Source organism: Barbatula barbatula (genome assembly GCF_947034865.1).
Source record: "Barbatula barbatula genome assembly, chromosome: 8".
Classification (NCBI taxonomy): Eukaryota; Metazoa; Chordata; class Actinopteri; order Cypriniformes; family Nemacheilidae; genus Barbatula; species Barbatula barbatula.
In genome coordinates, this window is record NC_136771.1 from 11049252 (window position 1) to 11076711 (window position 27460).

Here is a 27460-nt window from a genome sequence, read left to right on the forward strand (position 1 = left end):
AAAAAACTAACATGGCACTCGGTTTTGTGCTATATATGTTATACAATCATATTTTGTTCATGTAAAAATCCTATCCTTAAATGTGTTATTTTTTAATCGTTTATTTTATTAAGAAAAAATGTAGGCCTACAAGTCGCTTTTCTTGTAACTCAAAACCCGAATTTATGAAAACGTAGGCATAAAACACTATCCTATACAAAACGTTATACATTGTAGAAATTAGCTAACCGACATGTAACATCGACCTATGGGCAATAGTTCCCAAATATTGCGTACTTTTTTTACAGCTGTTAAAAATGAAATAAAATAAAAAATAAATCGTCAGCTGTTTTCCCTAAAATTAGACACCAGACAAAGATTCATTTTGTGAGACTGTACTGCGTTTTGCTGAATGTTGTCCGGAAGATCAGGCCTGTGCCCGTGGTGCTGTCAGTTGTGACAGTTCCCAGATGGAGACCGCTACTGTATGCGAGATTGAGTTTCTCACAGAAACAACTCCCTCTCCTTCCAAACCGTCCTCCAAACGTTCTTCAGGCACTCCTGTGTCCCGACTCCCTAAACCAAACATCGGCAACGCAGAGCGAATGCGCCGAGTTGTAAAGGGATAAAGACGCCCCTCTCCATAAGGGCATGCTGGAGGAGAAGGAATGGCAAAGCGATGCATCTATATGACGAGTCAAAGGCAGGATCACTGACGTCTGTTACGGTAAACTGGTCTAACCTGCAATGTACCATGTAGATTGATTTGTTGATATTTAGTGAACTGGAAGATGGCTTCTCAAGAGATTACAGTCGGAATATTTGTTTCATCGGGGGCGCATGCATGGATCAATAAAAACAACTCAGTGGCATATTGATTGCAAGCATATAATTATTACTTATTAAACATCCACATTGTTTTATTATAGTTTTACTAATTTCGTCAATTTTCTTTCTGCTGTCATTGTGGTATTTGTTGTAGAAATCTAACTACTTGTATTGGGACGACAATTATGTGATCTAATTTGAAAGCTACAAATGCGGACAAATGTGACTAATAAAATTTTTTCAAAAATAAATAAACAAAAATGAATACTAATAAATGGTCGAGGATAGTGGTCGGAATGCTGTTATATTATACACATCGTAATGAGCACAAAAAGTGTATAATTTCTTTAACCTAAATTACATTTCTCTTATATATTAAAAAGTAAACATAATATGAGCATCATTTCACCATGTAAAGAATATCACACCCAAGCCGAACCTTTCAAATGAATCTAAACTTGATTTCATCAGCTTAATTTTTTATAGCACGTTTAGCCTACATCATGCTCGAGACAGGTAGCCTATAACCCACATCAGAACAGCTCGTCTTTCAACTCATCGGTGAGCATAACGACTACTTCACGGACTTTTCGAAAAAGGCTATACTCCGTAAAAGTGTTCATGTACTGGGAGAAAAGAGGAAGACCTCCCAAGTGGTCAGGGCATGCGTGTCATTTCAAGCGAGTCCTGTAACACTCCATTTATCCCTGAGAGCAGGAGGCGACTGCTCTGTTTTGTCGGTGATAAACATTTAAAACCTTTAAACGAGAGCATAAATTCAGACTGGGGGAAGACGGCTGTATTGTCAGACAAGGACCTGTCAAAAATTACGTTAAGGAGCATTTAGGAGATTTTATCAGTTAATGTAATAAACTGAAATAAGCTTGATCTATTCTAAATTTGATTCATATTCAAAATTGAAATATGCTACTAAAAACGAACAGTCGGTAGAAAGCATGCTAAAAGTATCACGTTTGCGTAAAGTGGTTAATGATGCGCAATGTTACTGTGTAATTATAAGTAGCGATTAATAATGAAAATCGTATTATTATTGTTAATTAAAACCTGTAATAGACTATAGAGTGAATTACAATTGCTAAGCGGCTGCACACTTACGGTGAAATATGGTCTTGTAATGTAAAACATTACTGTTAAAGAGTATTTAGAGGACTGTATCTGTGACTTTCGCCTACTTTCAATTTTCATCTTTAATTCACGCACATTTGGTTATGGAGCTGACATTTGAATCATTTACGGCTGGCCTCAAAATATCATTTATTAAGCGTAATACTAATGTTTTTTTAACTAAACGCCCAGGATTGACATTACCTGACCCTCACCAGATTTCAGATTTTAGCCCATTCATTACTAACTGATAAACCTTAGTGTTCTTGGCCTATATCTTCAATGCATAATAAATAGACTTCGTTCAGTAATGATGAAAGAAAATATAAGAACAAATTGGAACGTCTAATCTTGGTTACATCAATGCTGTAAAAATAATCATATTAATATACAACATATATAAACACTGCTATTATAAAAATGAAACGTATACCTGTCACTCTTTTCCTTATAAATAAAGAGTAAAAATATTATATTTAAGATACTATATACATAATGAAATCTGATTTTAGGCCTGGATTTAAGAAACTGACAATACAAATACATTGTAAACAATACATTTCACATCTAAGACGCTCGTGCTTCACTATTACAATGTGGCAAAACAAATAGTTTACAAAAAACTATGTAATATTCATTTTACTTTATCACCCCACTTGGTGCTGATACAAAAAGTAACTTAACATAATAACAAAACCGTCGCTATTAGCGTTATTTTAAATTGACAGTTTATAGTCAGTTCAGCGAAGATTAATTTAGCATTTTTTAAATATATTTTTGGGGGAATATATAGGCCTACAGATACAACATTTTTTAAATCTAGCCTACGTGATAGCAACTTCCAACTTGTTCATTCGTTGCGCACAGTTTTTTTTTCAGTAATGTTAATGTCATAAGACACCTATATTATTAGCCAAGGAGAGAGAGAGCTGGCATTCCGATAGCTGATGGATCATAAAAATATATTTAACGTTCTAATACTTTTGTGGTTCAAACTATGGGGTAAAAAAATATTATGGCTGTGATCAACTTGTGGTGTTTTGATTGATATAACATCGGTAAGGTAAGAAATGTATTATATGATCAACTGTTAACTGCAACATGCAGTATTCGAAGGTACTGATGTGAAAGCTTTGGGATCAGAGGTCAAACATGATCCCTCCATGGCCTGAAGAGTGATGACAGCATGACTCCATGTTCTATGCCTCTTGTGCATGTGCCATGCTATCACACAAGCAGGTTGGCACATTGCGGCATCTACAGGCATTGATGCATCGTTTTAAACAAGGGTCAATCAATAGCTAAAACAAATGTATTTTTTATTACCAGCACCAGTGACCCCACTCTCAGACCTCTTTGTATATCTGCAATACATATGTGGTCAGTCAGTTTTCCAATCATCAAAACATCTGTGCCTGTGCACACCACAGACCTTGCATTTACAGCAACAGACGGTAAAAATAACCTCATATGGCATGTGGTAAAATACAAACGTCCAATGACAGCTTGTGGCTAATACAGTGAGGTATGGAGTTTAGAGTCCAATGTCCCACTAAAACATGCCGTGGTTTTTGGAAAAGGTGGCTTTGAATTTTTTTCCCACTTTTTAAGACCAGATAACTTGGCAAGGGAAGAGAGTACAGATCAATAATGAAGAGCAGATCAGGGTGTATCCATGGAAACAGTGATACCATAGCAACCCCAGGTTCTCCTGTCACTCAGGGGCCCCTCAGGCCAGTACATCCGGGGATAGGTTCCTCTCCCATCCATCATGGGCAGTAATGGAGAGTTTCTGGAGCAGTCTGTGGCTGACTGTGTTAAACCACAGTGATGACAGCTATCTGCTCACCCGTTCTGAACTATACCCTTCTTACTCTCAGTACATTTTCTTTCACTTTTATTTCCCTCTCTCTTTATATATCTGTGTTTTAAAATATCTCATGAGGCAATCAAATGACAAAGGCTGCCCTGCAAAGCCTTTTTAGCATGTCATGTAAAAGATTGCAAACAAAGAGTTGCCGCCTCAGCTATATCACCAAACTTTCATACTTTATATTACATACATTGCATGATTCCTTTATAGTCATTAACTATACTTAAATATAGAAAATATATTTAAAACATCAACCTAACATTATTTCAAAAGCAGAATTAACTAATACAGAAATCCTTAAAATTAGAAAGTAAAGACTTTAAAAGTCTTTAAATCTTTCAAACTCCTTAGCATCAAGGATATGAAAAGTTTGTTGGTGAGGTGCAAGTGCAAGGCTACTGCGCATACTCAGAGTGACTACTAATCCTCGGTCAAAAGGATACATCATTTCAAAAGCATAATGCATGGTATATAGACAAAAGTATAGGCATGCTGTTAAATGTATTACCATATAAAGAAATCTATAAGATCGGGCCAAACCTTCAGCAGTTTGGGAAATTAATAATACTGCTAATGCAAATGCCTGCTTATTAATAATTCATTAATAATAATTAAACACATAAAGAAGAGTTTCTTAAATCATAAAGCGAGCATTACTTCATTTGTATGTAAATCTCTGCAGAGCTCAAATTACATTGCAGTTATTTTTGTTATATCTTTGAAGCAACTGAGTACAGCAATATATGATCTAATAACTGTCTTATGTTTGTAATATATCATTATTATAACTGTCTTCCACATTGTGTGTGTGCAGTAAAAATAGCCCAAATATGGGATGAAAACAAAAATGGACAGGTTTAGTAATCAATACCACTTACTCATGAACATCTGGAAATAGTAAATCATTATTACATCATAAAGAAGGGTTTAAAATATTTTAATGAAAAACAAATGACACATTATTTTTCCAAACAAATAAACCAATACTTTTATAGGAGATAAGTCTAAATCGTAATGCAAAAAAATGCTTCAATATGAACATGGGAGAAAATGGGATTGCAAAAAAATAATTGATTTGCCACACTTGAATTTAGCTTACAGTTTTCATAGCAGTTATGATTTGGTAATGAGTTTCTATTCAGAAAACAGTAGAACTGTTGTACTGTTATCCACTAAAATACAAAAGTTGTTTGTGGTTTCTTTTGCTGCTTTTCCCACTCAAACACAAGTATTGATTTAGGAAGTGGGTGGCAGATTGATTTGGGACTGAGTGGCCTTATGTTTATGGGTCACACAAGTCCTCAGGTCTGGGAATATCGGGGCTTCTCATGGGTGGCCAGGCCACTGTGATACACCACACCCATTGCTTTTATTGCCTGCCGCAGAATGGTTTTGATCATGTTCACAGGAAAACGCAACACCTTGATTCCATGATGCTGCCGAGGGTGGTCACTGCTGGACAGAGTTTTAGGACAACTGCAATCCATATATTACCTGACGCAATCATTAAATCAGTTAAATCCACAGAATGTCTAATTGAAACATCACTACAAAAATCCTTCAAATGGTAAAAAAACATAACAATATGGCTCTTTTAAATTAAGTCAACTACTGGTTAATACATGAAGAATTACTCAGAATTACTCAGAGTAAAATGACAGAAAAAAGTACGCCGACTGTAAAACTATCTTTAAAAACTAAAAAGGAACAAGCGTCGACGAAGTAAATTAGCCTATTTATTTGACTGCACAGCACATGTCTATAAGAAATGAGGACTTGCAAACCATATGCTTTTGTTTGGTTAATGATGCAGATACTAGTGATAATGCATAAGTACAATTCAATGTAGGAATAGTTAAATTACCCACAGAAATTATTCAAATTCAAGTGGTCATAAGAAAAAACACAAGACACGACAATATTGGCAATAGTCTCAAACAAAGCAACAGACCTGAAACAATATTCCGCGTGGGCTCCGTTTAATTCTATTTGGGACGTTATTTAAGTTCATCCTCTTTTACCAAAATGTAACATTTATATTTTGAAGTATAGCTTAAGTAGCTTTCCGTTATGACGTTGTCAAAAAGCGTGTATGACGACATAATCAGTGCAAAATTGCTTTGCATTAGGCAATTATTATTCCGTTTCAGTTTCTACATATTATTTTGCGACTACACAACAGTTGCTTTGTTAATCTTGTGAGCATTTTTTCTTTTATTTACGTTAACTCGTGGGTCAGCGTGAAAATGCAATGGAAAAAGAGATAAGCGGAAAGCACATGCAAATAATAAATAAATAATAACGGCGACAGCAATTCTGCACAACATAATTTCCATGTATGGTGGTCTGAGAGGAAATTGTTTCTGCCATAATACTGCCACCATTCTGTTTGATATCCACATTAATGTGTCTATTTAGCTATTCTATGCATTTTCCATTATTATTTGAATACTGCGTCACAATTAAGCCAAGTGCAGTCAGATTTCATATTGCATAAAGTGTAGCTAGGTGTAAAGTTGCTCAGTGGTTAGAACATGGCGTTTCAAGGGTTCGATACCACGGATAGCACATACTCAAACGCAAATCTATAATCATGCACTGTAAGTAGCTTTGGATGAAAGCGTATGCCAAATGCATAACTGCAATAAGTAAGATTCTAACACTGAAATGTATTTGACTAATAATGTTATGTAGGCGGTAAGTGGTTAATGTGTGTGTGATCACATTAAACTCATATCTCGGGCCACTTCTAATAATCTCTATACGAGATGAGCTTTAACATTTTTGAAAACCATTTTTACCGGAGCATTCCGAGCGTATATAAAAGTGCCTCATGAAGATAACTTGCATTTTGCATGTTTCGCTGCTATCCTTGACATGGTTTTGAGCTAAGTTCAGAATATTTGGACATGGCAGCTCCCGTTACGACGCATTTAATTCTTAAATCTAACAAGTTCTGGTAAATAGTTTAACATGCGTTATAATATTAGGGTAAAGTTTTTTTTTGCACCCAAATCACCCAACACGCATAGCGAGGCACAAATTTGCATTAAGAAATCAACTCGTCTTTACGATCGAGGTTGTTAAAAAATCAGCCCAATAGCTTGTGTGCATCCATGTGAACTTAAAATGGTTTCACTTGGTTAAAAGCACGTAGAGCTCAAAGTGTGTCCGAATAATGATACATAGCTCTTTTCAAGTGATTTAGGTACCAAGAAATGCACTACTTAGGGTTCAACGGTAGGCATACTTGTTTAACAACAGCTAAATTATTTTATTATTTTGTGTTGCCGTTGTAAGTTCACTATAACTCAACTGACATATGTGTCACATGACAATGAAAACGTGGAGGATGTATTATCTGCACCCACGCATATGCCTATTCACCATGCATGGTTTCGGACATCTATCCAAAAAGTCTATACCCTCATAAAGTGCAAAGGGGGCGATTTGGACTGTTGAAAACCTAAATAAAATACAATCATTTCTTTATGACGCGCCATCTACATTTTTATGACCATTAAAGTAGACTTATATTGTACACAATATAATAACTGAAACTGTAAATTGCGTAAATAGGCATTTTGCTCATTTTTTTACGTATAGCTACCACTGGCCTCACATTTCACTATAAATCCCTTACTTACGACTACCTTATGGCTACATGTCATAACAGAATCGGTTTTGTTCAGACATTACAAATGGCCATACACTGACATGGACTCAATGTTCGCATTTCTGGTAGGAACATTTTGCTGTGGTTTAATATCCTTATAAAAATGTAATTTAATATCAAAGAAGAAATGCTGGATTCTGCCATAATTCTTTTCACATGAACAATGCTGTTAGATTGATGTATTAATTCGTTCTTTAACAAGTCCATTATGATTAACAGTCTTTCGGTATTGCTATTTTGCCCCTTCTTTCGTTTTTATTGTTAAGGGTCGCGGGTGTTTATACCCCTTGCTATTATATTGCTAACATAGGCAGTTTCACTGACCAATCTGGTGGTGCTCTCGATGGTGAATATGAACGTATATGATGCTTTCCTGTAACTCAATGGTTAAAGCATTGCACTAGCAACGCCATGGTGATGGGTTCGCTCCCAGGGGATTGCACATAGTCAGAAACAAATGTATAGTACAATGCAGTGTAAGTCGATATGGATAAAAGCCACATGTATACATGTAAATGTAATGTGTGTCCATAAATGAAGGCTTTCGGTCGCGTGTGTAATATAAAATTTAAATGTATGCATTCAATGAAGCAAGTTAGGAGTGGAAAAATTCAAGACTGCTTTATGCACCACTGTTGACGGTCCCGATCCGCCAAAAGGTGGGCATGCCTGAGCAATACTTTAAACACAATAGGGTAAGCGCGTCACCTTGTGGTTAATACGAGTTACAACATATATTATTTAGCAATATCTTTTGCTCTGCGCCAGTTTAAATTTCGTGTTCTGTTGAGAAATTATTTACAGTGTAGTTCTCGCAAGGGGGCGCCAAACTGGCGCATTGGATGTATTTGGATCAGGCAGCGGCGGTTGCTGAACACAGGCTGCTTTGTTGTTGATCCTGAACTACGGATTAACAAATGCACATGGACAGCATGGCGGCCGATTTAGGATTTAGGACTAAATCTTGTACGTAAAAAATCTAAAAGTACTGGGCATTTAGGTGCATGCAATACCATACCAAACTGGCATAATAAGTAGTCGTAGACCACAAGATATAAGGCAAAGGACATGAAGAACCACACAGCAAACCCCCATAGCTCTAACAAATGGTATTTGACAAACGAAAGAAACATTTTGTTTTTATTTCTACATCTGCAGATCAAAACAACACACTGCCACCTAATGCACTTCTGAATCATTTGACAAATTCTTTGAGAATTTAGTCTGATCTTCAGTCAAACTGATCTAATTATAGCACAGTTCACATTTCCTTTATTACTAACTTACAGGAGGATCACTTTTAGATTGCATCAGCATGTCTGTTTTGTGACTTGAATCATTTATAGATTAACAGGATTTGCTTTATGAAGAAATATAAATGGGAGGGCAATTACAAAATTGCAATTACAAAGAAAAATAAATATTATATATATATATATGTGTGTATGTCCAACATGTATATGAAGAACAATACACCACTGTGAGATACCTCATATATAATGTGCAAGTCAAACCAACCGAGACTTTATTCCTAACAATTTACAAACAAAACTGCTTAGCTTGTCAGCACCTGCAAATGGTAAACTATCACACAGCATGCCTGTATTCTTACTCTAGACCGGCCTACTCAATTATTTTTCACTTCAACTCTCAGCAGCCCAGTTGTGCCTTTTGTGCTCGGAGAACCATTTGTCCAGTTCACAAGAACAGTTCAACACCTCTGATTGCCTATGCTGTAAATGTTTTTGCAATACAATGGCAAAACGTTAAGGTAAACATGATAATGTGAGATGCTTTTAAGACCCAAATAGGCCTTGTGGTAACAGTGTCATGCTTATTTATGCAGATGTAGGCTACACATCTTTCACAGTTAAATCTAAAATACAACACAAGTCTACACCTCAATATTTGTTGACCATGTCAGTTTAGGAATATTTTAAATGCTTGTGTAGACAATATCTCAATAAAGTTCATAATAAAGATTCCATGTGTACTTGCATATTGACCTTGCTCTTGATAAATATTTCATCAGAGTTTCAGTTGTCCACCCCCGTTGGCCTTTCGGTTGTCTGAACAGCTGAGACAGTTTTGCCATAGTGAATCTTGACAGCCACACAATGTTTTCCAGTAGAAGAACTTGCTTCAACTGCCGAAACTGCCTTTTCCAAAAGACCAAGCAGAATGAAATAGGTTATTCATTGTACATACTGTATGTCAACAACCTAACATTATCAACAATGGTTTGCATTTGGTGGATTGATTATTAAAAGCCCAGCAGGCCTATGTAGATGTTACATATGTGAGTTACAATAAGAAGTTGAAAAAACTGTCTATGTAAACTATGCTGTGGTTTATTGTTTTATAATTTAATAGGTTAATATAGCTGACTGACACTATCAGTTGTAGGTATTTTACTTTAAAGCATTGTTTTTATCTTTCGGTTACAGAAAAAGCCCACTGACCACACAAAATGGTCTGGGGCCCATTTCAGAAAGGAGGTTAAGTGAAATCTCTGAGTATATTATCCCTGAAATGAGGAAAACTGGGTTTTCTGTTTAAGAAAGTGAGGTATGTCAAACCCGAGAATGCAGGGTAACTCAAGCCCGTTTCGAAAGGAGAGGTAACTTATACTCAGAGTCAGTAACCATAGTAACTAACTCTGTGAACCTAACCTGGTCGGGAGCAGGTTTTCTTTGATAAACCCAGAGTTTATTTCGATCTCCTCCCCCATTTAAAGCGCAAGTGGTGTAACTCATTCATTCATACATTAGTACAGTCATTCAGGGCACACATTTTGATCACGCAGAGATCATCTCAGGGACTAAAAGGTCATATGTGCTTTTATAGCGGATCCTTTATGTCAACTGGCTGTATTTGTTCATAGGGATGTACTTTGATTTCAGCAGAGCAATTTTGGACCCAAGTGGAATTTTGTCCTTTCCCTGTGCATTTTTATTAAAACTGTACCGTATTTCACTATAGTGAATTATATATATAAAAATATATCTCATACATCCTTAAATCAATAACATCATACGTGTATTATAACATCAGAGCATTTCTATGGACGATGAGAAATTACGTAATAAAGTGTATAAATAAAGAAATTAATAAATACAGACAAAAATGCAGAAATGAAGCGATAAAGGTAATAAAATTGTATTTTAAGCAGCAGCCATTGCAACTCAAATCTGCTCAGAGCTATATGATCGAACTGGCGAGAGTCTGACGCCCTACAGGTGTCCTATACACCATGACGTCTCATTAGCATAACTAGAGCACTGAGGGGGACTCAGAACCTACGAGTTGATTTTTTTATTATTTCCATCTTGTTTCTATTGTTTTATTTGTAAAATAATCTATTATCTGATATCTATTCATTGATTTAAACTTAAGTCATGTTCAGCACATCAGTAAATCCACTGTATGTAGAGTAGAAAGAAAGTGTGCCTCGCTCTCAAGTGCTTTCTGCCGCAATGTTGCTTTTTTGGTGCCGTTGCCATGGTGAATCCTAATATCGGAGCTCCATTGATCATGGCTTGTCGTAGTTGGGGTGCAAGCTCTTAACCCAAGGTAAGCCTACCCAGAGTGGATAGAACTAACTCAAACCAGCTGTTCCGAAACCAAAAAAGTTTCGCATCTCAGTTTCAATCTACTCATAGTTCGCATTTGTAGTCGGTGTTGGTTGAACCTCCTCATTGAAACGGCCCCTAATCGTAACGTGATGTAGCGTATTTACAATCATAAAAACACATCTATTTAAACTTCTCTTTACATCATGGGAATTAATCTTTACATAGTACTGAATTAAAAAAATCGTTGTTGTTTGTCTCAACAGCACACGCTATTTTTCAACGTTTATCCTCAGTCTGTAATATAGGCCAAAAGCAACAACGCGGCGAGGCGTTGTTTGTCTAGAACATTTACATTTAGCAGACGGTTTTATCCAAAGGGACTTGCAAAGTAGGGGGAAACAATAGAAGCGATTTGTGCAACGTAAGAACGACGATGCCCTGGTGCAGTAAAACTGGTCTCAGTTAGCCACAGCAGGCTATACGAAGCTAAGAATATATATTTTTTAATTTAAAGCTTTCGATGTTATTTTGGGATGTATAATGTCCCCAGACAGTAGAGTTTTCATCTTTGAATACGTTACATCGAGTTTTGATACACAAAGTCTTACACTAAGAGAGAACAAACGTGTTGTTTCAAAGGCTTACCGCTCACTATTTTAAATCCCCATCTCAGCCAATAACTGACGAGATCACTGGCGTCGTCATCTGGACCTTATTTTCACAAAGAAACTTGACTGCGGTCCTGAACAGCCAATAGCGTTTCGAGACCGCAAATAGAACGTTGTCGTTTTAAATTTGAATGCGTCCCAACCAATCAGATGTGCTCTCTGAGGGTGGAGTCTACGGGCATTTAATCAAGTTTGTGAGCCCCGTAGCACAGCGACAAAACAGTTTACAACAAGACTGAGTACATTTTGCGGAGCGGTTGAGGCTGGTTAAAGGTGAGCACTTCTTGAAAGTTTCAGATTGTGTTTCTTTTTAAGAAAATCGCTGGGAACATTTATCGGGTACGATTTAAAAAAAAATGTGTGATAATCCACGATCTTGCTATTTTTATTTTCATGCAAAACATAGCTAAATACAAAATCTGACTGAAGTTTTTTAGTTTATAAAAAGCTGGGTTTATTTTGTGTACAAGTAGACTTTAATGTATAGTGATTTCTTGTAAAGTTAAGAAGGTAAACTGCCATGACTGTTCCGAGGTCGTAATGGAGTGCTGCCATTGTACGGAGACTGAAGCGACCAAAAGTTCCCTTTATGGAAAAGGCACGATAACAACCCGGCGAGCTGTATTTACTAACAACGACCTAACATAACTTGTTAAACGAATGTGGTCTCGGTCTAAATTGTAGAGGACATTTCCTGCAGTTTAGGCGGGAAAACAAAATGGAGGGACGCTTATTGTTCTAGTGGAAACGAAGCAGGAACTTGATCGGCTTAACCAGTATTTAGTGAGCAATCACTTCGCCATTGCTCCACCGATGTTTTGGTCAATATCCAAAGAGGGAATTCATAAATAATACGTGCTCTTTGTATGTCCTAAAATGATTGTTTTCTCCACGTGTAGGAAATTTGAGCAATGGTTAAAGATCCTAGTAAGCCCAGAGGGAAGACGTCCTCTTATGCATTCTTTGTGCAAACCTGCCGGGAGGAACATAAGAAGAAGAACCCCGGGACTTCTGTCAACTTTGCAGAGTTCTCGAAGAAGTGCTCCGAAAGATGGAAGGTAAGTTGAACCGATAGGGCTGCAATGTTTTTTTCCGGGGATGGTTGTAAGGGAGGGGGTGGGGCGGAATTACACTATGCATCTGTTACTCAAATGACGACTGTAGGCTGAGAGGATAAAGAGCCACACGCTATGCCTGGCAAGCACCTGCTCACAGTTTTTCTTTTTAACAGGCCGTGACTGCTAAAGAAAAGGGGAAGTTTGAAGAAATGGCCAAAAATGACAAGGTCCGCTATGACCGGGAAATGAAAACCTATGTGCCTCCTAAAGGTGCAAAAGGAGGGAGAAAGAAGAAAGACCCAAATGCTCCTAAGAGATCTCCGTAAGTAGTACACAATACCACATTTTTGTCCCTTGAAAAGTGTATCTGTGTGTTGATGTTAATTGTCGTTTAATTCCTGTCTTTTAGATCTGCGTTTTTTGTCTTCTGCTCTGAGCATCGTCCCAAGGTGAAGAATGACAACCCTGGCATTTCTATTGGTGATATTGCAAAGAAGCTTGGTGAGATGTGGTCCAAGCTTTCACCAAAGGAGAAGTCTCCTTTTGAACAGAAGGCCATGAAGCTCAAGGAGAAGTATGAAAAGGTAAGTTTTAACTTGATTGGGTTTATGAAGGCCTTTCCCCCAGTGAAGTAGTACTCAACAAGTGTTTTACACCAGGACGTTGCTGCATATCGTGCCAAAGCTGGAAAAGCAGATGGTGTCAAGAAAGGTGGACCAGGACGGCCAGCAGGGAAGAAATCCGCAGCAGTTGTTGCTGATGACGACGATGATGATGAGGACGAGGAAGAAGAGGATGATGACGACGATGATGATGATGATGAAGACGACGATTAAACATCAGGAAAACTTGAGTGGAGTTATTTGCAAAAACAATGTGAATGCATTTTTTTAGCATTTAAATTTTCAAAACATGTACAGAAATGTGTATAATTGAATACATATTGTGGTCATGTGCTGTTTTGTAAGTGTAACTGCTTTTTAAGCACTGCTTTTTTGTCTGATAGTTGTGGTGTTTGGTTTCTTTCCCGTTTCATATGATTTCTACTGTCATTTTAATGAGAAACAAATGGATTTCTGTAGTGTCTCAATTTTAAACCGTTTAGACTAAAGTTTTGTTTTTTATTAAAAATTGTATATTATGACTAGTCCCCATGTTTGTTCGAGTTCAATTGACTTCTATTTTTTGCAGAGTTTGTGCATCAATAGCATTTATAAGCATTTGAAAATTGCTTTCCTGTTTTGTTGTGAGCATAATTCTAAGAGAAACTAAACAAAATTGAAAACTTTAATTCCATTTTTGTTTAAAACCTGCCAATGACTTTCTCTGGAGCACAAGAAGCTATTTTGAAGGTTTCCGGAGTTGTTTGGTTACCAGCATTCATGTCAACTTGTGCTTTGCCGAAGAAAATGTTGCAGGTTTGGAATGATGTAGTCAATGTAATTGGGTTTCGGTTGCAATACACATTTTGGTTAATCAAATTACAGGGGTAAAATGCTTTCTCAAAATGAATAACCATATTTTTCCTATTTGTAAACCATGGTTCATATAAATGCACTACAAAAACCACTAAACCAAACCAGCATTGTGGTGAGACCATGCATTAATCGGTTTATTTCAGCAAATTGAAATGCTGTTTACTATAGTTAGAGATACTTCTCACCCAAAAATGTAATTTACGCACCTTCAAGTATAGTTAAAAATACTTAATTGTTTTGTTCTGTTGAACAAGAAATTTGGAAGAATGTATGCCAACAAACCGTTCTGGGGCACTTTTGACACCCATTGTATTTTTCCTACCATGGTCAAAATCTGTTACGTTACGGGCATCCTTCCAAATATCTTTGTGTTCATTAGAACAAAGAAATGTATACAAATCTGGAATAATTTTTTTTGGGTGAAGTATCCCTTTAAACCAACAATATAAGCAATAACAACTTTTCCCTGTCTAAAATGTTTACTGGAAGTAAGTTTTTTTTATTAATCAAACTAATCTGCACAAGTAGACATACAAAAATTCAATTTATTTTCTCAGAAAAAAACACCAATATAAGTTAGATATTTACACCTTCATTGGGAAATCCCACTCAAAATGTTAATTTAGAAATAACCCTATTTACATTATATAAAAACAAAAATGTACACTTTCCAATCATTGTTTCCCTTAAAACCACTTGACTTCACTCAAGGTCGCTGATTTTTGGCCATGGACAATTACATCTGTCCAACGATTATAATCAATAACTGATTTTCACTAACATGTAAACATGTATACCCTCAACCAAGCAAACATTTATGCAGTAGACAAAATAAACATCACTTTTTCAATCACTGACCCTATTTCCCTTATCTTTCCATGTCCACACCTTACCCATAGAAGATGGCAAACGTGCCGCTGTGCCAAAGACCAAAATTATTCAAGTGGCAAGTTGTCCTCACAAACACAACCCTCCAGTGTTTAAAAATGATGCATTCCAGTACGACAGTTGATGGACAACATGTTTTTTTTTGTTGCTGCTCCTTTATGAAGTCATGTATCTTTGCACATATTGTGCACAGTCTGTAAAATGGAAACCCTAAATGTTCTGTTAGGTAGACCCTTCCAATCCACAGATTCCAAAAAACCATGCAGTGGACACTGGGGAAAAACCAATGTAAACATTGTCTTCAATGGAAAAGAAGTTCATGATAAGAATTCAGTTATTTTGGTGAGGACTACAACTGCGTGTCTCCATTAGTCACGTGTATACTGATAAAACCTGTTACTTTAGACAAGTTGGTGTTTATCCTTGAAGCACGTTTGAAACGGTACAGCCTGGCTCTCAAACAGCCACAATATTGTTCATCTCCCACTTCTGAGAGCTCTTGCTGTTGTCACAGTCAGCTAGAAAAACTTTATGCAGGACATCAGAGCGATCCAAGCATTTTCCTGTAGGTATGTGCATGAACCGGTGTAGATCCTGGGAAAAAGAGGATGAAAATGTTTGAAATGTTTAGAAAAGTACAGAATAAAGTTTAATTATTTTAATAGGATCGAATGATTAATCAGTGTGTTTGGATTTCAAAGAAGTCTTGGTGCATGCTCTCAGATACCTTAAAATATCTCCACTCTGTATGCTCGTTCAAGTTGCAGTGTGTTATGATGACAGCAGATCCATCTCCACCGCTTGTCAGGCACTGGTCATACTGCATGAGCTGGTTAGCTTCGTTGATTCTAAACAGCTGAAGCAACCACACGAACAGGCACTTGAAATAACATCAAGAAATACAACTGCTACGAAAACGGCATATTTTCCCCATACCTGATTGCCACCCATCCGATGACAAGGGCCAATCTCAACATTGCCACCATTGGTATGGCCCATGCTGTCTATGCAATAGCTGGTCTCAAACCCACGGACCTATTGGAAGATAATGCACATGAAAGATGATAAACGGCACCACTGCATTTTGCTGCATTTTGAAACAGGACAAAAATATGCACCTCTCCCCATTCTAGATTCTTTGGAGGTAGTGGGTAATGCAGGGGGATGTCATAAGCGACCTCCTCCATGAACCACTTGAAGCTCTTGCATCGATGTTCCTCTCTGAACTTTTTCAAGCCGCTGATGTCTCCGTAAGCCAGCGTGAGAGTCTCTGGCCGGCTGGCATAAAAATAGTCCTTGTACTCATCCCACCACACCTCCACCACTCTCACATAGTTCTAAACACAAGCCGATAAAGAGAGTCAAGTTAGTGACTAGATTTTAAGTGCATTACTACCTTAAAAAATCATTACAGAGAAAGAAGAGCATTGAGTGTGATGGTGGAATAAAAAGCTTTCGAGCTGACCTTGAGTGTGGGGGAAGAGCCTACATGAGCAGGAGGTGGGTTTCCCTGCCAGCCCTGCAGACGGTAGATGTGCCCCACCCTTGAACATGGCACGAACAGAAGCTGCCCACCGCACTGCCATATCTGCCGAGGACAGAAGGTGCACACTTAATATTTTGCTCTGTGTAATCATTATAGAAAGTATCTCAACCACTCCCTCATTCTGGAAAAATAAATAACCCAGTGTAGTTCACCCAGAATAAAAATTCTTACATGTATGACTTACTTTCTATTGCAGAACACAAAATATATTTTGGAGAAGGTGGTAACTGAACAACGGCGGTATCCATTCACTTCTATTGTATGGACACAAAACCAGGTCAATGGGTACCGCTGTTGTTTGGTTACCAACATTCTTCAAAATATCTTTTTTTGTGTTCTACACAAGGTTTGAATTGACACGAGGGTGAGTAAATGATGACATTTTTGGGTGAACTATCCCTTTAAATAACAAAAAGGGCATAAAGTTTTACCTTGTACGAGATCTCAAAGTTTTCTCCTCCCCAGATCTGGAGGCCTGGATCGTAGAGGCCCAGCTCGAAGAAAAAATCTCTTTCTATTGCAAATAGCCCACCAGCCATGGCAGGAGACCTAAAAGACAAATTTACCTGTCAGGGACGTTTACCCACATCACAGACAAAGGATTTAAAATGTCATGTCAACAAATCCACATAATTTACTTGACGCTAAATATGGTGTTTCTTTTTGTGTTACATAGCAAAAACAACAGCTTGTGACAGAAGGATGCACTGAAAGAATTCAAGCAGCAAACAACACTTTATCGAATTTTAGGACTTAAGTAATAGTTCACCCAAAAAATAAAATTTCTGTCATAATTTACTCTTGTCATTTTAAACCTCTATTACTTTCTCTCCTCCGGAGAACACAAAAGAAGATATTTTGAAGAATGTTGTTTATTGGCCCACATTCACTTGCATTGATTTTGTGTCCATGCAATAGAAGTGAATAAGGGCAGTGCTGTTCGATTACCAATTTTCTTTGAAATATCTTTTGTGTTCTGCGGAGGAGAGAAAGTAATACAGGTTTGAAAAATGAGAGGGTGAGAAAATGATGACAGAATTTAACATTTTTGGACATCACTTTAATGCATGTAAACTGGGCTACACACATGAGAAGACAGAGATTAGTTTGTTAGTGGACACAGAATGGAGATGACTGCAAGCGAAGAGAGGCAGGAACAAGGATTGTGAGTTATTATTTGTTGAGCAACTCAGCCAGAAGAGCCATAGTCAAACCATGAAGTATGTTTTCCAATACACTTCATTATTTTAAGACCCCCTTATAGCGGTTAGTATACAGTTTTACATAGCATTCTGCATTTAGTACTTAAGCGTTAAAATGCTGATGATTGGGACCAAGACAAGCAGACCACCACCAATTTTAATAATACAATACAGCTCTTTCGCAGGTTGTGGTCGCGTCTCTCAGCTCAGAATTCTGACTTTAAATTACCGATATGGCTCAGTTTTAGTTAGTCTCATCTGCTTCTCCTTGCTACCCAGAGGCACGCGTTTCCAAAGCATGCTCCAGTCCCATGCTCCTCTGGCAAAGCCATCCTCGTCCCCGCCCCCCTGGGGGTCGATGTTGAAAGTCTGGCCGTTAATCGAGTCTATGAGGGGTACTGTGCACACGGTTCTGATCACAGACACAGAGGATGGAAGAGGGGCAAGGGGGAGTTCCATGCAAGCGAACACAGGCACGCACACAAACACACGTTCACGCGTACAGGGAGGAGGGGTGGGGGGAACAGGAGAGAGACAGAATGTGTTTAATGATCATGCTTAAGGAAGGGTGGAGGCCGAGTTTACCGATAAGGCTCGGTCTTATGCTTTCTCTTAGCCTTCTCTCTGCTGCTGAGTGGGACACGTTTCCACAGGAGGCTCCAGTCCCAGGCGCCTCGCGCCAGGCCGTCCTCGTCCCCGCCCTGCTGGGGCTCTATGGTATAATCATTGCCGTCTATGTAATCTATCAACGGTACTGTGCAGACCGTTCTGCAACATTAACACAACATGATATTAACAATACATTTAGGTTCGAACAAAAATTTTATCTTCCTTACCTGGGGAGCATATTACAAAAAAACATTTCAACAAGGAATTATATTTCTGTATACATCATACTAAATCAACACTTAACATAGTACACCAATATAATCCGATACATAGACTGATATACCGACAAAGCTGTAATGGCCCGATATTTTGGTCATTAATTTGTGTCATATCGGCCGCACTGCTGCCTTAATATCGGTATTACCAAAAATATCTGTATCATATCAAAGTCTCTTTTTGTCGCTATAAAGTCAATCTAGAGCTCAAGGCATACCTGTCTTTTGAAATAGGGGCCACCAGTGGGGCGTACCAGTTTGGTCCAACTTCACAGTGAGCATCCAGGTAGATCAGCACCTGAGTACGAAGCCACAGTGTGAGACATTCAGTTATTTGGAACCATAAAACAGTAAAATATAGTGCCCAAACCTGTCCCAGAGTGGCTTTGTGAGCTCCTATGCTCCTGGCCTGGATCAGACCCTCTCTCTTCTCATTGCGGAACAGTTTGACAAGTCCGTTCCATTGTTTTATGTACTCCTCCAGTCTCTCTTTAAGATGCACTAAAACAGTAAACAAACACAAATCCTTTGTACACACATTGAAATAAAGATATTTTTTCAATACTGTCCAATCTGAAGAAGTTTATTTATGTTCATTATTTGAAAGACATCATATCATTTAAATTATACACAATGCACAGTGACAGACTGTTATTGTTTTCTTTCTAGTTTACTCACAACCAAAAGAAAAGTACATAAAAAATAAGACTTTAGATAAGCAATTATTAGATTTTATGCCTGAACTTTCCATACTGAGCATTCTTGTAACATTGGTTGTTCAACATATTGATGATGACACCTGCTTACTACTAAAGCAAACAATGTAGGCAAAGTTTGAGAACATGCAAAATTACAATCTGATCTGAAAAACAAATCAAAACTGTGTGGAGTCTAATTGACAGTCATTCTTATAAAAGACAACTCTATCTAGCCTTTATCTATTCTCATTGGCCTAGTCTGCATCCCTGCATGCGATCCATCAAAAGAGCTCATTCAGCATTCAATAACAACCTGAATGAGCACAGTATCATTCTTCAGCCTGGCAGGTTGTGGTAAAGGTACAGTGTGACTCTTTTACTTAGACTTCAAAAACAGACTCTCTCTGAAGAGTGAAATCAGAAAACTAAAGCCACTAGAGTCAACCTGAAAAACCAGTAAGTATTTGAACATAGACAGATAAGATTTGTTTGGTGGTTACAGACATCCTTCCAAATATCTTCCCTTTGTGTTGAGCATTACAAAAAATGTAAACAGGTTTGAAAAAACCTGAGGTTAAATTATGACAGAATTTTTCTTTTGGGGTGAACTGTCTCTTTAACATAATATTGTGGTGTTTATTATAAATAAGTGTGCAGGTCATTATATTTTTTCAAATTCATGTGCCCTCAAAATCTTTAATAAATATCAGAAACCTTCCCTTCCTGAGGGGCGGCCAACAATCCAATCAAATCCTGCAAAATGAAATCAAGCTCTGCCCTTCATTTTTCTCATTCCAGAAGCCGTCACACCATTCAGAAGAAAACACCATTGAAACTTCCATTTAATGCAGATCTTTAAATCGTTCTAGTTCAACAGGCGAGTGTTCTCAAGTGTATCAAATGTAAAGCCTTGAGCTCATCGAGCATACATGCACACATTTGATACAGTGATCAAAACAATGCTCGTACTACCTTTGTTACTAAAGTCATCGATCATGACAATCTCAGCCAGGTATTTCCTAGGGGTTCTTTTGATGACACTGTGCACCGTCCTCATCAGGGTGGACCAACCCTCATTATGGAAGACGATGATCACGCTGGAGGTGAGGAGGTTCTCATCATAGTGCCAGTATTTACACCTGTGGAAAATACACACTGTTATAAAGCACACTCTCTACTGGAAGTAAACCTTGAGGAAGAACAGCATGATTGTCTATGACAGGATAATGGTTTATACACACAATGCATTAGCTGAGCCTTAAGATGCTCACATTAACCTTCATCCTGTGGAGGCCATTTCTAACACAGGAAACATCAACTCTGCATAGTGCTTCCTGTGCACTGGGGAAAAGGACTTCCTCATTCTCTTTTTCAAAGGTCTAAGCAAAATCATAACATTGTGCAATAGATAAAACAGACAGAAAGATTGTATAAGCCTGCACATTGATCCTTTAGTAGGCTGAGATTTTAGAAATATCTTAAATCGTTGATTTCACCGTATGTTGGCTTCCGTTTTGTGGATAAAGTTAGCATAAGGCTAATTCACACTGATCCAACAAACTGAATCGGTATGAAACCCCTTCCAGGCACTTGTTGCACGAGTGTTAATCTGCCTTTAGATTGTTGGTGTTTGTTGGCATTTGTTGGATCAGTGTGAATTAGCTAAAAGCCACTCAACTGGAAAAGCTACTTACTCCCACGGCATTGAATCTCGCTGGAGATCAGGGTAACAAAATAAACATGTTGTGGAGCACCTCACCAAACTTATCTTGCCATACCACACACTGTGTCATAAATATTTTCTCGTGAGCAACATAATGCCATAATTATACTTCCAATCATTCAAAAGGGGAAGGGCAGAATAAAGCCCCGCCCTATATTTAGCTAATTTCAGAAGCATTTTCACTCTGATATACATCACGCTAAGGAAAATAACTCAATTGTAACCTTAATGTTTTGTGACTTTCTCAGTCAATGTATTGATATTATAAATTTAGGCTCAAGGTCTTTAATCCTTGTTTCACAACTTTTGAATGATCAAAGCATTAGCCTACTTTAGGATGAGAGTAAACTTTTTTTATTTATTTAAAGTATACAGAAATGCTGCTTCTTCTCAGGCCAAGCTTGCACATGTCTAGAAAGTGGTTTAACACATTAATGGATATTAATAATGAATTAAAAGTGGTCGTCAATGTCCACATACATAAGCAATCCGTCTTAATTTCTGATGACATAATATATTGCTAGTAAAATTCACGACTCATGCCATGCTCTTGCTTGCAGTCATCCTAGGGCCACAGGTAAACTTTCAACTGGCCTAACTGACAAACAGTCAGTTATTCAAAATGTAGTGTAACTGACTGTGTCTTGTGAATAAAGCCAGACTAGCCTAGACTATATGAAGACTTTAGGGAACAACAGTGACATCTTTTGGAAAAGGTTGGTATCGCTACGCCCTTCACAACAATTCAGCAAGAGTCTGTCCAATAAGCTAATACCAAACAAGTAGCCCAATGCAAAAAATATTGTCTCTATTATTACTATGGAGTCTGGAAAAGGTTACCTATCCCATGACGCGTTCAGTTAAATTAATACCCAGTTCATTTGTTCAGGCTTAGTACAATGAAGCTGTTGCAGACGGGCATAACCAATAGTAATGCCACCAACGATCAGAATACAGTGATCTTTTTCCAGTAACATTTATTGTGACTACTTACTACGTCAAAGTTTACAAAATGACGCAGATACCGCACCTTAACCAAAGATTTTCATTCATTCATTCATTCCTTCTAAAGAGTTATCCATTGTTGTTTCTAGGACCGGATCTCAACAATGTGTAGACATTCTCATTTGAAAAAAGGTTTGTTTTCCCTGGAGCAGGTGAGTTTCAGTCGCTACGGGTAGGTCTCCAACACCCTGGCACCATGCACTACATGAACAAAGGTATGGGGACTCATCGATTTTAATGAACAGGTTTGACTACCTGAGCACAAATACTAATGCTACAGCAAATCATATTTTAGAGAATTGTGTTCTTCTAATTTAATAACAACAGTTTGGGTAGGGCCCACATTCATTACAACATGACAATGACCATGTGCAGAAAGCAAAGATCAAAAAGAAATGACTAATTGGGTCTAGGAAGGAAGAATTTGACTGATCTATAACAAACCCATACCTGAACACATCTGAAAACCTGTGAGCCAAACAATCATCCACCAAATCAATCAATGACATGTACACAGGGGTACATTTCTTTTAACAGAAAAAGGCCCTTCCAAAACTGTTGCAACAGAGATGGAAACACCATTTCTTTAATATGAAATTGTATGGTATAGAATTAATATTTGTTTTGGTTTGAATTACTGGAATAGATATTAGAATGTGACGCCCCGATACTTTTGCCCATATAGTCTATGTAGAACAAATGTCATGATAACATGGCACTAACACCATCAATGCCATAGGCTTGGTCATTTCCAAAACACACGTCCTTATACATTTCATACAAACTGAAAAACTCTTTTCAGCTATTTACATATTAATTTGACAATACACATATGTCATTTCTCTACTGTATATGAGGAATACATGTATCCTTTGTCTCTTTTTTCAGATAGTGCTCTGATATTTTTAAGTTACGCTGAAGGCCACCTCATAACAACAAAATGAAATGGCTTGAGTAGAGCCCTGCCCTACAAGCCTTTGTGACTTTTGTCAAAACTGCATGACCTAGTCAAAGATGAGGTTGAACCTGTTTCTAATGCCTACAGTACAGTCATTCCTGAAACTATAGGAATCTTTAAAACAGTCTCAGTCAGATAATCCTGCTTTCCAACAGGGACGGAAACACTACAGTTTATCATTTTGCTGTGACGTGGCCAAACAATATTTGCGTGGCTGAGTTATGGGCATAAAGCCGATCCTGTTTAATATTTGGAAAATTAACAATAAAGTGCCGAACATTCTCCTTAAGAGTTTCTCTTAACAGTCATCGGCATAGTGGAAAGGACAGACCTTAAAGGTCTACCATGGTACAGTGGTCTGAAGAGTCACAAAAGTCCTCGAAAAAGCAATTTATGGTACTGTATGATCAAAATAATCATAAAGCATGGTGTTTATGGTATACTGGAGTACTATGAAGCATTCCAGTAAAGAGGAAGTAGTTATTCCACCCTTTTTTCAAACTGCTTGTTTGAAGAGGTGTGTTTTATCTCTAGGTGCAATCACAAAAGACAAAACATGTCTGTCTATACCGAGCAACTTAAAAAAAGGTCCCAATTCAGTATAGGGGCAATTCTCTCTATTAACTAACCATTAACTACAACTTTTCCCCCGATAAAAATGTTTTTATTGCTAATTAATAGTTAGTGAGGTAGTTGTTAGGTTTAGGTATTGGGTAGGATTAGTGTTGTAGAGTATGGACATGTAGAATAAGTGCTTTATAAATACAAATAAACAGTCAATATGCATACTAATAACAACTAGTTTATAGTGAGAGTGCCCCTTATACTGAAAAAAAACCATTCAAACTGTCATTTCAATTAAGATTTTATTTGAACAACGTCAAACCATCCAAACCTTAGTTAGCCGACAGCCTCACTACCACCACACCCAAATATCAGTGTCACATGCATGTTTACTTACTCTTCGTGCCTTATGTCGCCAATGGTTCTATCCAGAGAGATCATGTCGCTGGCTACCATATTAAAGCCAAATTCCTTGATGCTGGACTGGACGGCATCTTTGTACTCGGCTCCCAGCACGAACGGTTTGCTGCCCTCCCCTGGTCCCCCCTGAACTCCCTCAGGCTCGGGTTCTTTAGCCTCAAAGTTGCCAAGAATGCCCGTCCTCAGCATAGGTGCACTGAACGCGTGGGTGTGGGGCTTGAAAGTGACGTATTGCTTCTGGATCACATTCTGCTGGTTCTGAGCTTTGAATCTGGGGTTGGGGGCCTCACCGATTTTCAGGCGAATGGACTCCAGGTCGACCTCGACTCCTTCTACGTGGGGCCAAGGAACAACCGGCTTGAACTGGTCAGCCATGCCGTTATTAGGAGGGTTGGGCTGGATGAGTTTACCTGCATCTCTTCCTGCCTATAACGAAAAGAAAGATTATGAGGAACCCAGCACCTGTTTGATGCTTTCAAGTATATTAGGTGATATTTACAAACATTAAACACACAGACACGTTTCAAGGAAACTTTGACAAAACGGAAGCCCTGCCATTAGCGGGACTGTTTATAAAGATATTTTGTCCATAATATGTGTGCAAATAGAGATGACGTGAAGCTATAGTGCTTGAAATCAGCTGTTAAACATGAATTACATGTCAAGCCATAAACAACACATGCTTGCCTATCTGTTACAGGCAATGACAGTTAGCTGTCAAGCGCGCCACGTGTCATGTAACATGTTCGAGTACACACACAATCTGTCCTGACAGCACAAAGGTGTGTGTTGGTGTATAATAACTTATGCAGGGGTAATATTCGGCCCTTTATTCAAACTGTTAGCTGTAAGCTAGTAAGTCGACCCACTTATTCCCGAAGACCCCTTTAAGACAACAACTAATACCGATACAGAAAATCATCCAGATGGACGAATGAAAACGGACAGTTCGCATGAAAACACTTCAACTTTATTGCGAGGTCACCGATTTTAGATTAGCGTGCGTGACACGGGTATTGAAATAGTAACGTTAACTGCAATAACGACCTTCCGGGTTTGTGCTGAAATGCCGCAGACATTAAGCTCTTATTGCTAGCAGTTTCAGAACTGCATCTTCAACACGAGATCATGTGTTTGATTTGAACATGTATGATAGTTACATATCTCGTGCAGCTGTAATTCTGCCTTCAGTGTATCTCGCTGCTCATCTCCATGACAACCGCAGCAGTTAGCATGCTAATCGCCGTGCTAGCCGAATATGCCGATACTTACACGGGACTCGATTAACAAACGCGGGAACGCGGTAAAAACATGTAATATCACGAGAACGGTTCAAATTAAAGCGATACTTTACCAGTCCAGCGGCAAACGGATTATCGTCGCCAGGTTTCGGTGTCAGGGAAGACCAAAGTAAAACCAGCCCCAGAAATGTGCCAATGACCAGCAAACTTCGAAGCATAAATCCAACTTTTAGCCTCATTTTGGAGAAAGGGTGGATACATAAAAAAGGTGAGAACGAAAACGGGGAGCTAGCTACCCCGAGCTAGCGCAAATAAATAAACACTCGGCAGCCTCAGAGACCACGTCCAGTCTCCACTCACTCTCTCCCTCTGCTTCCTATGTACCAGTGTTAAATTCAATTAAACTCCCAATGTCCTGTGTGTGATCAGGGTGTTACAAAGACCTACACGGAACACGTCGGGCGAATCAGATGTGTGTGTGTGTGCGCGCCACAAACCCCGTAAAGTCATTACACACACGCGGATGTGAAAGAACACACACGGACTTGCGGAATGATTGATTAACAGATAAAGATCGCATTGAAAGATTGTGTGTGCCAGCAGTACTGTTTAAACAAATATTGTACAAAAGTTCCCTTTTCGTCAGGGCCTGTTTTCACAAAACATATTAAGGCTAAAAGTCTTGCCGATTTAGGAGAAGCTATTAAAAAGAATGGGAAAAAACTAAATCTGTTTTTTTAATAAACTCTTCTCTTGTTTAATTTGTAACTTACTAATATTTACTAACTTACTAACTGTATATTTTATAATCTTCATTTAAAAACAAATTTAATTTTAAAATATTTAACTCATTCTATAATATTGCCATGAATAAATGACTGACAGAGACCCATCCCCTATCAGCCAATCACTGTGGTCATAGTCAGTAAGCTTCCTGACATCACCCATGGCAAAAGGTCAACCCCGCCCTTTCTCTTAGCTTAAGATATCTTTCTGCTCCTTAGTAAAAGTTGCTCTCAAGTGCACTGTGAATAGGTTTTAAGAAGAAACTCTTAGCTAAAAACCTTTACAGCTGTTTAGGATAGCTCTTATAGTGGTAAGATAAAATGTTTTGTGAATACGGGTCCAGTATTGTATTTGGAGCCGGGATTGAACACTTCAAAGGAACGTCTTGGTGTTCTTGAACGTTCGACAGTAAACAGTAAAAATAATAACAAATGTTGACATACAGAGACGACATTTTCAACAGCCAAAAATGTCCCATATAACTCTGTGGGACCCCAAAGACAAAGGGAAACCTCTAACTTCTTCACATGATGTGCAGAACAATTTATGTTACTCGTACGGACGCTTGTTAAAACATCTTCCCCAGATTTTCTCTAACTTGTGGAGCTGATAGCATTGTGTCAGTGAACATAACAGCTGAAACCATGGAGATATTTGCATTCATTCTCAATTTTCAGCACACACCCCTTTAAAAGACACTGTCTATAAGGTACATTAAATAGACAGAAAAACAGCCATGTGTTCTTGATTTCTGTGTGTAAAATAGAGAGATAGAGAGAGAGATTCTCAAAAAGGTTATGTGTGCAAAATCCTCTCAGGTTTATGACTGTAGTAAACCATAATAATATTAGGCTACACATGCAAACATATGAGTTAATAATTCATAACTTTTTAGTTTAGTAAAGGTTTTGCTAGACCCATCGTTTACACTGAATGGAACTGAACATTGAAAACTGAAAATGTACAATCTGATGAAGGAATATCTGTTTGCTTTCCTAAATCACCAGGTCATATCATAGATCATATCTGATTTTATAAAGTCTAGAGTCCAAAGTGCAGAGTAAAGAGCTCAAATCCCTGCCTGTTTACTGAACACATTCAGACTGCCAACAGAAATAAATATTACCTTAAAATCACGAACATAAATATTACCTTAAAATCTCCGCAAAACTATATGGGATTAACAACCTTGTGCTAATAGAGTGCTCTGCTCTCTTTTCCACAAAAAGTTATAGTTCACCCAAAAATTAAACGTCTGCCATCGTTTATCATGTCATGTCAAACC

The 27460-nt window shown here is 38.0% G+C and overlaps 2 protein-coding genes across 5 annotated transcripts; one reads left to right on the forward strand and one right to left on the reverse strand.

Annotated features, from left to right (window-relative positions):
* Positions 1-542: 542 nt before the first annotated feature.
* Positions 543-13931, forward strand: hmgb2a (high mobility group box 2a). 2 transcript variants are annotated; one of them, XM_079462034.1, is made up of 5 exons: positions 543-706; positions 12624-12782; positions 12956-13104; positions 13192-13366; positions 13442-13931. In XM_079462034.1, the coding sequence occupies exons 2-5, from the start codon at positions 12636-12638 to the stop codon at positions 13616-13618; spliced, it is 648 nt and encodes a 215-aa protein (XP_079318160.1). In that variant the 5' UTR covers positions 543-706; positions 12624-12635; the 3' UTR covers positions 13619-13931. The 2 variants fall into 2 exon arrangements, with proteins under 2 accessions (XP_079318160.1, XP_079318159.1); XM_079462033.1 differs by lacking the exon at positions 543-706 and adding an exon at positions 11800-11997.
* Positions 13932-14785: 854 nt separating this feature from the next.
* Positions 14786-26064, reverse strand: galnt7 (UDP-N-acetyl-alpha-D-galactosamine: polypeptide N-acetylgalactosaminyltransferase 7). Of its 3 annotated transcripts, XM_079462032.1 has the most exons (13): positions 25503-25889; positions 24126-24574; positions 20451-20617; positions 19151-19281; positions 18999-19078; positions 18482-18664; positions 18126-18308; positions 17126-17243; positions 16614-16736; positions 16267-16485; positions 16085-16183; positions 15876-16004; positions 14786-15742 (listed from the first exon to the last, which is right to left on the reverse strand). In XM_079462032.1, exons 1-13 carry the CDS (start codon positions 25626-25628, stop codon positions 15605-15607), a joined length of 2145 nt encoding a protein of 714 aa, XP_079318158.1. In that variant the 5' UTR covers positions 25629-25889; the 3' UTR covers positions 14786-15604. The 3 variants fall into 3 exon arrangements, with proteins under 3 accessions (XP_079318158.1, XP_079318156.1, XP_079318157.1); XM_079462030.1 differs by lacking the exon at positions 18482-18664 and having other exon boundaries at positions 25503-26064; XM_079462031.1 differs by lacking the exon at positions 18126-18308 and having other exon boundaries at positions 25503-25974.
* Between the last annotated feature and the right edge of the window lie 1396 nt (positions 26065-27460).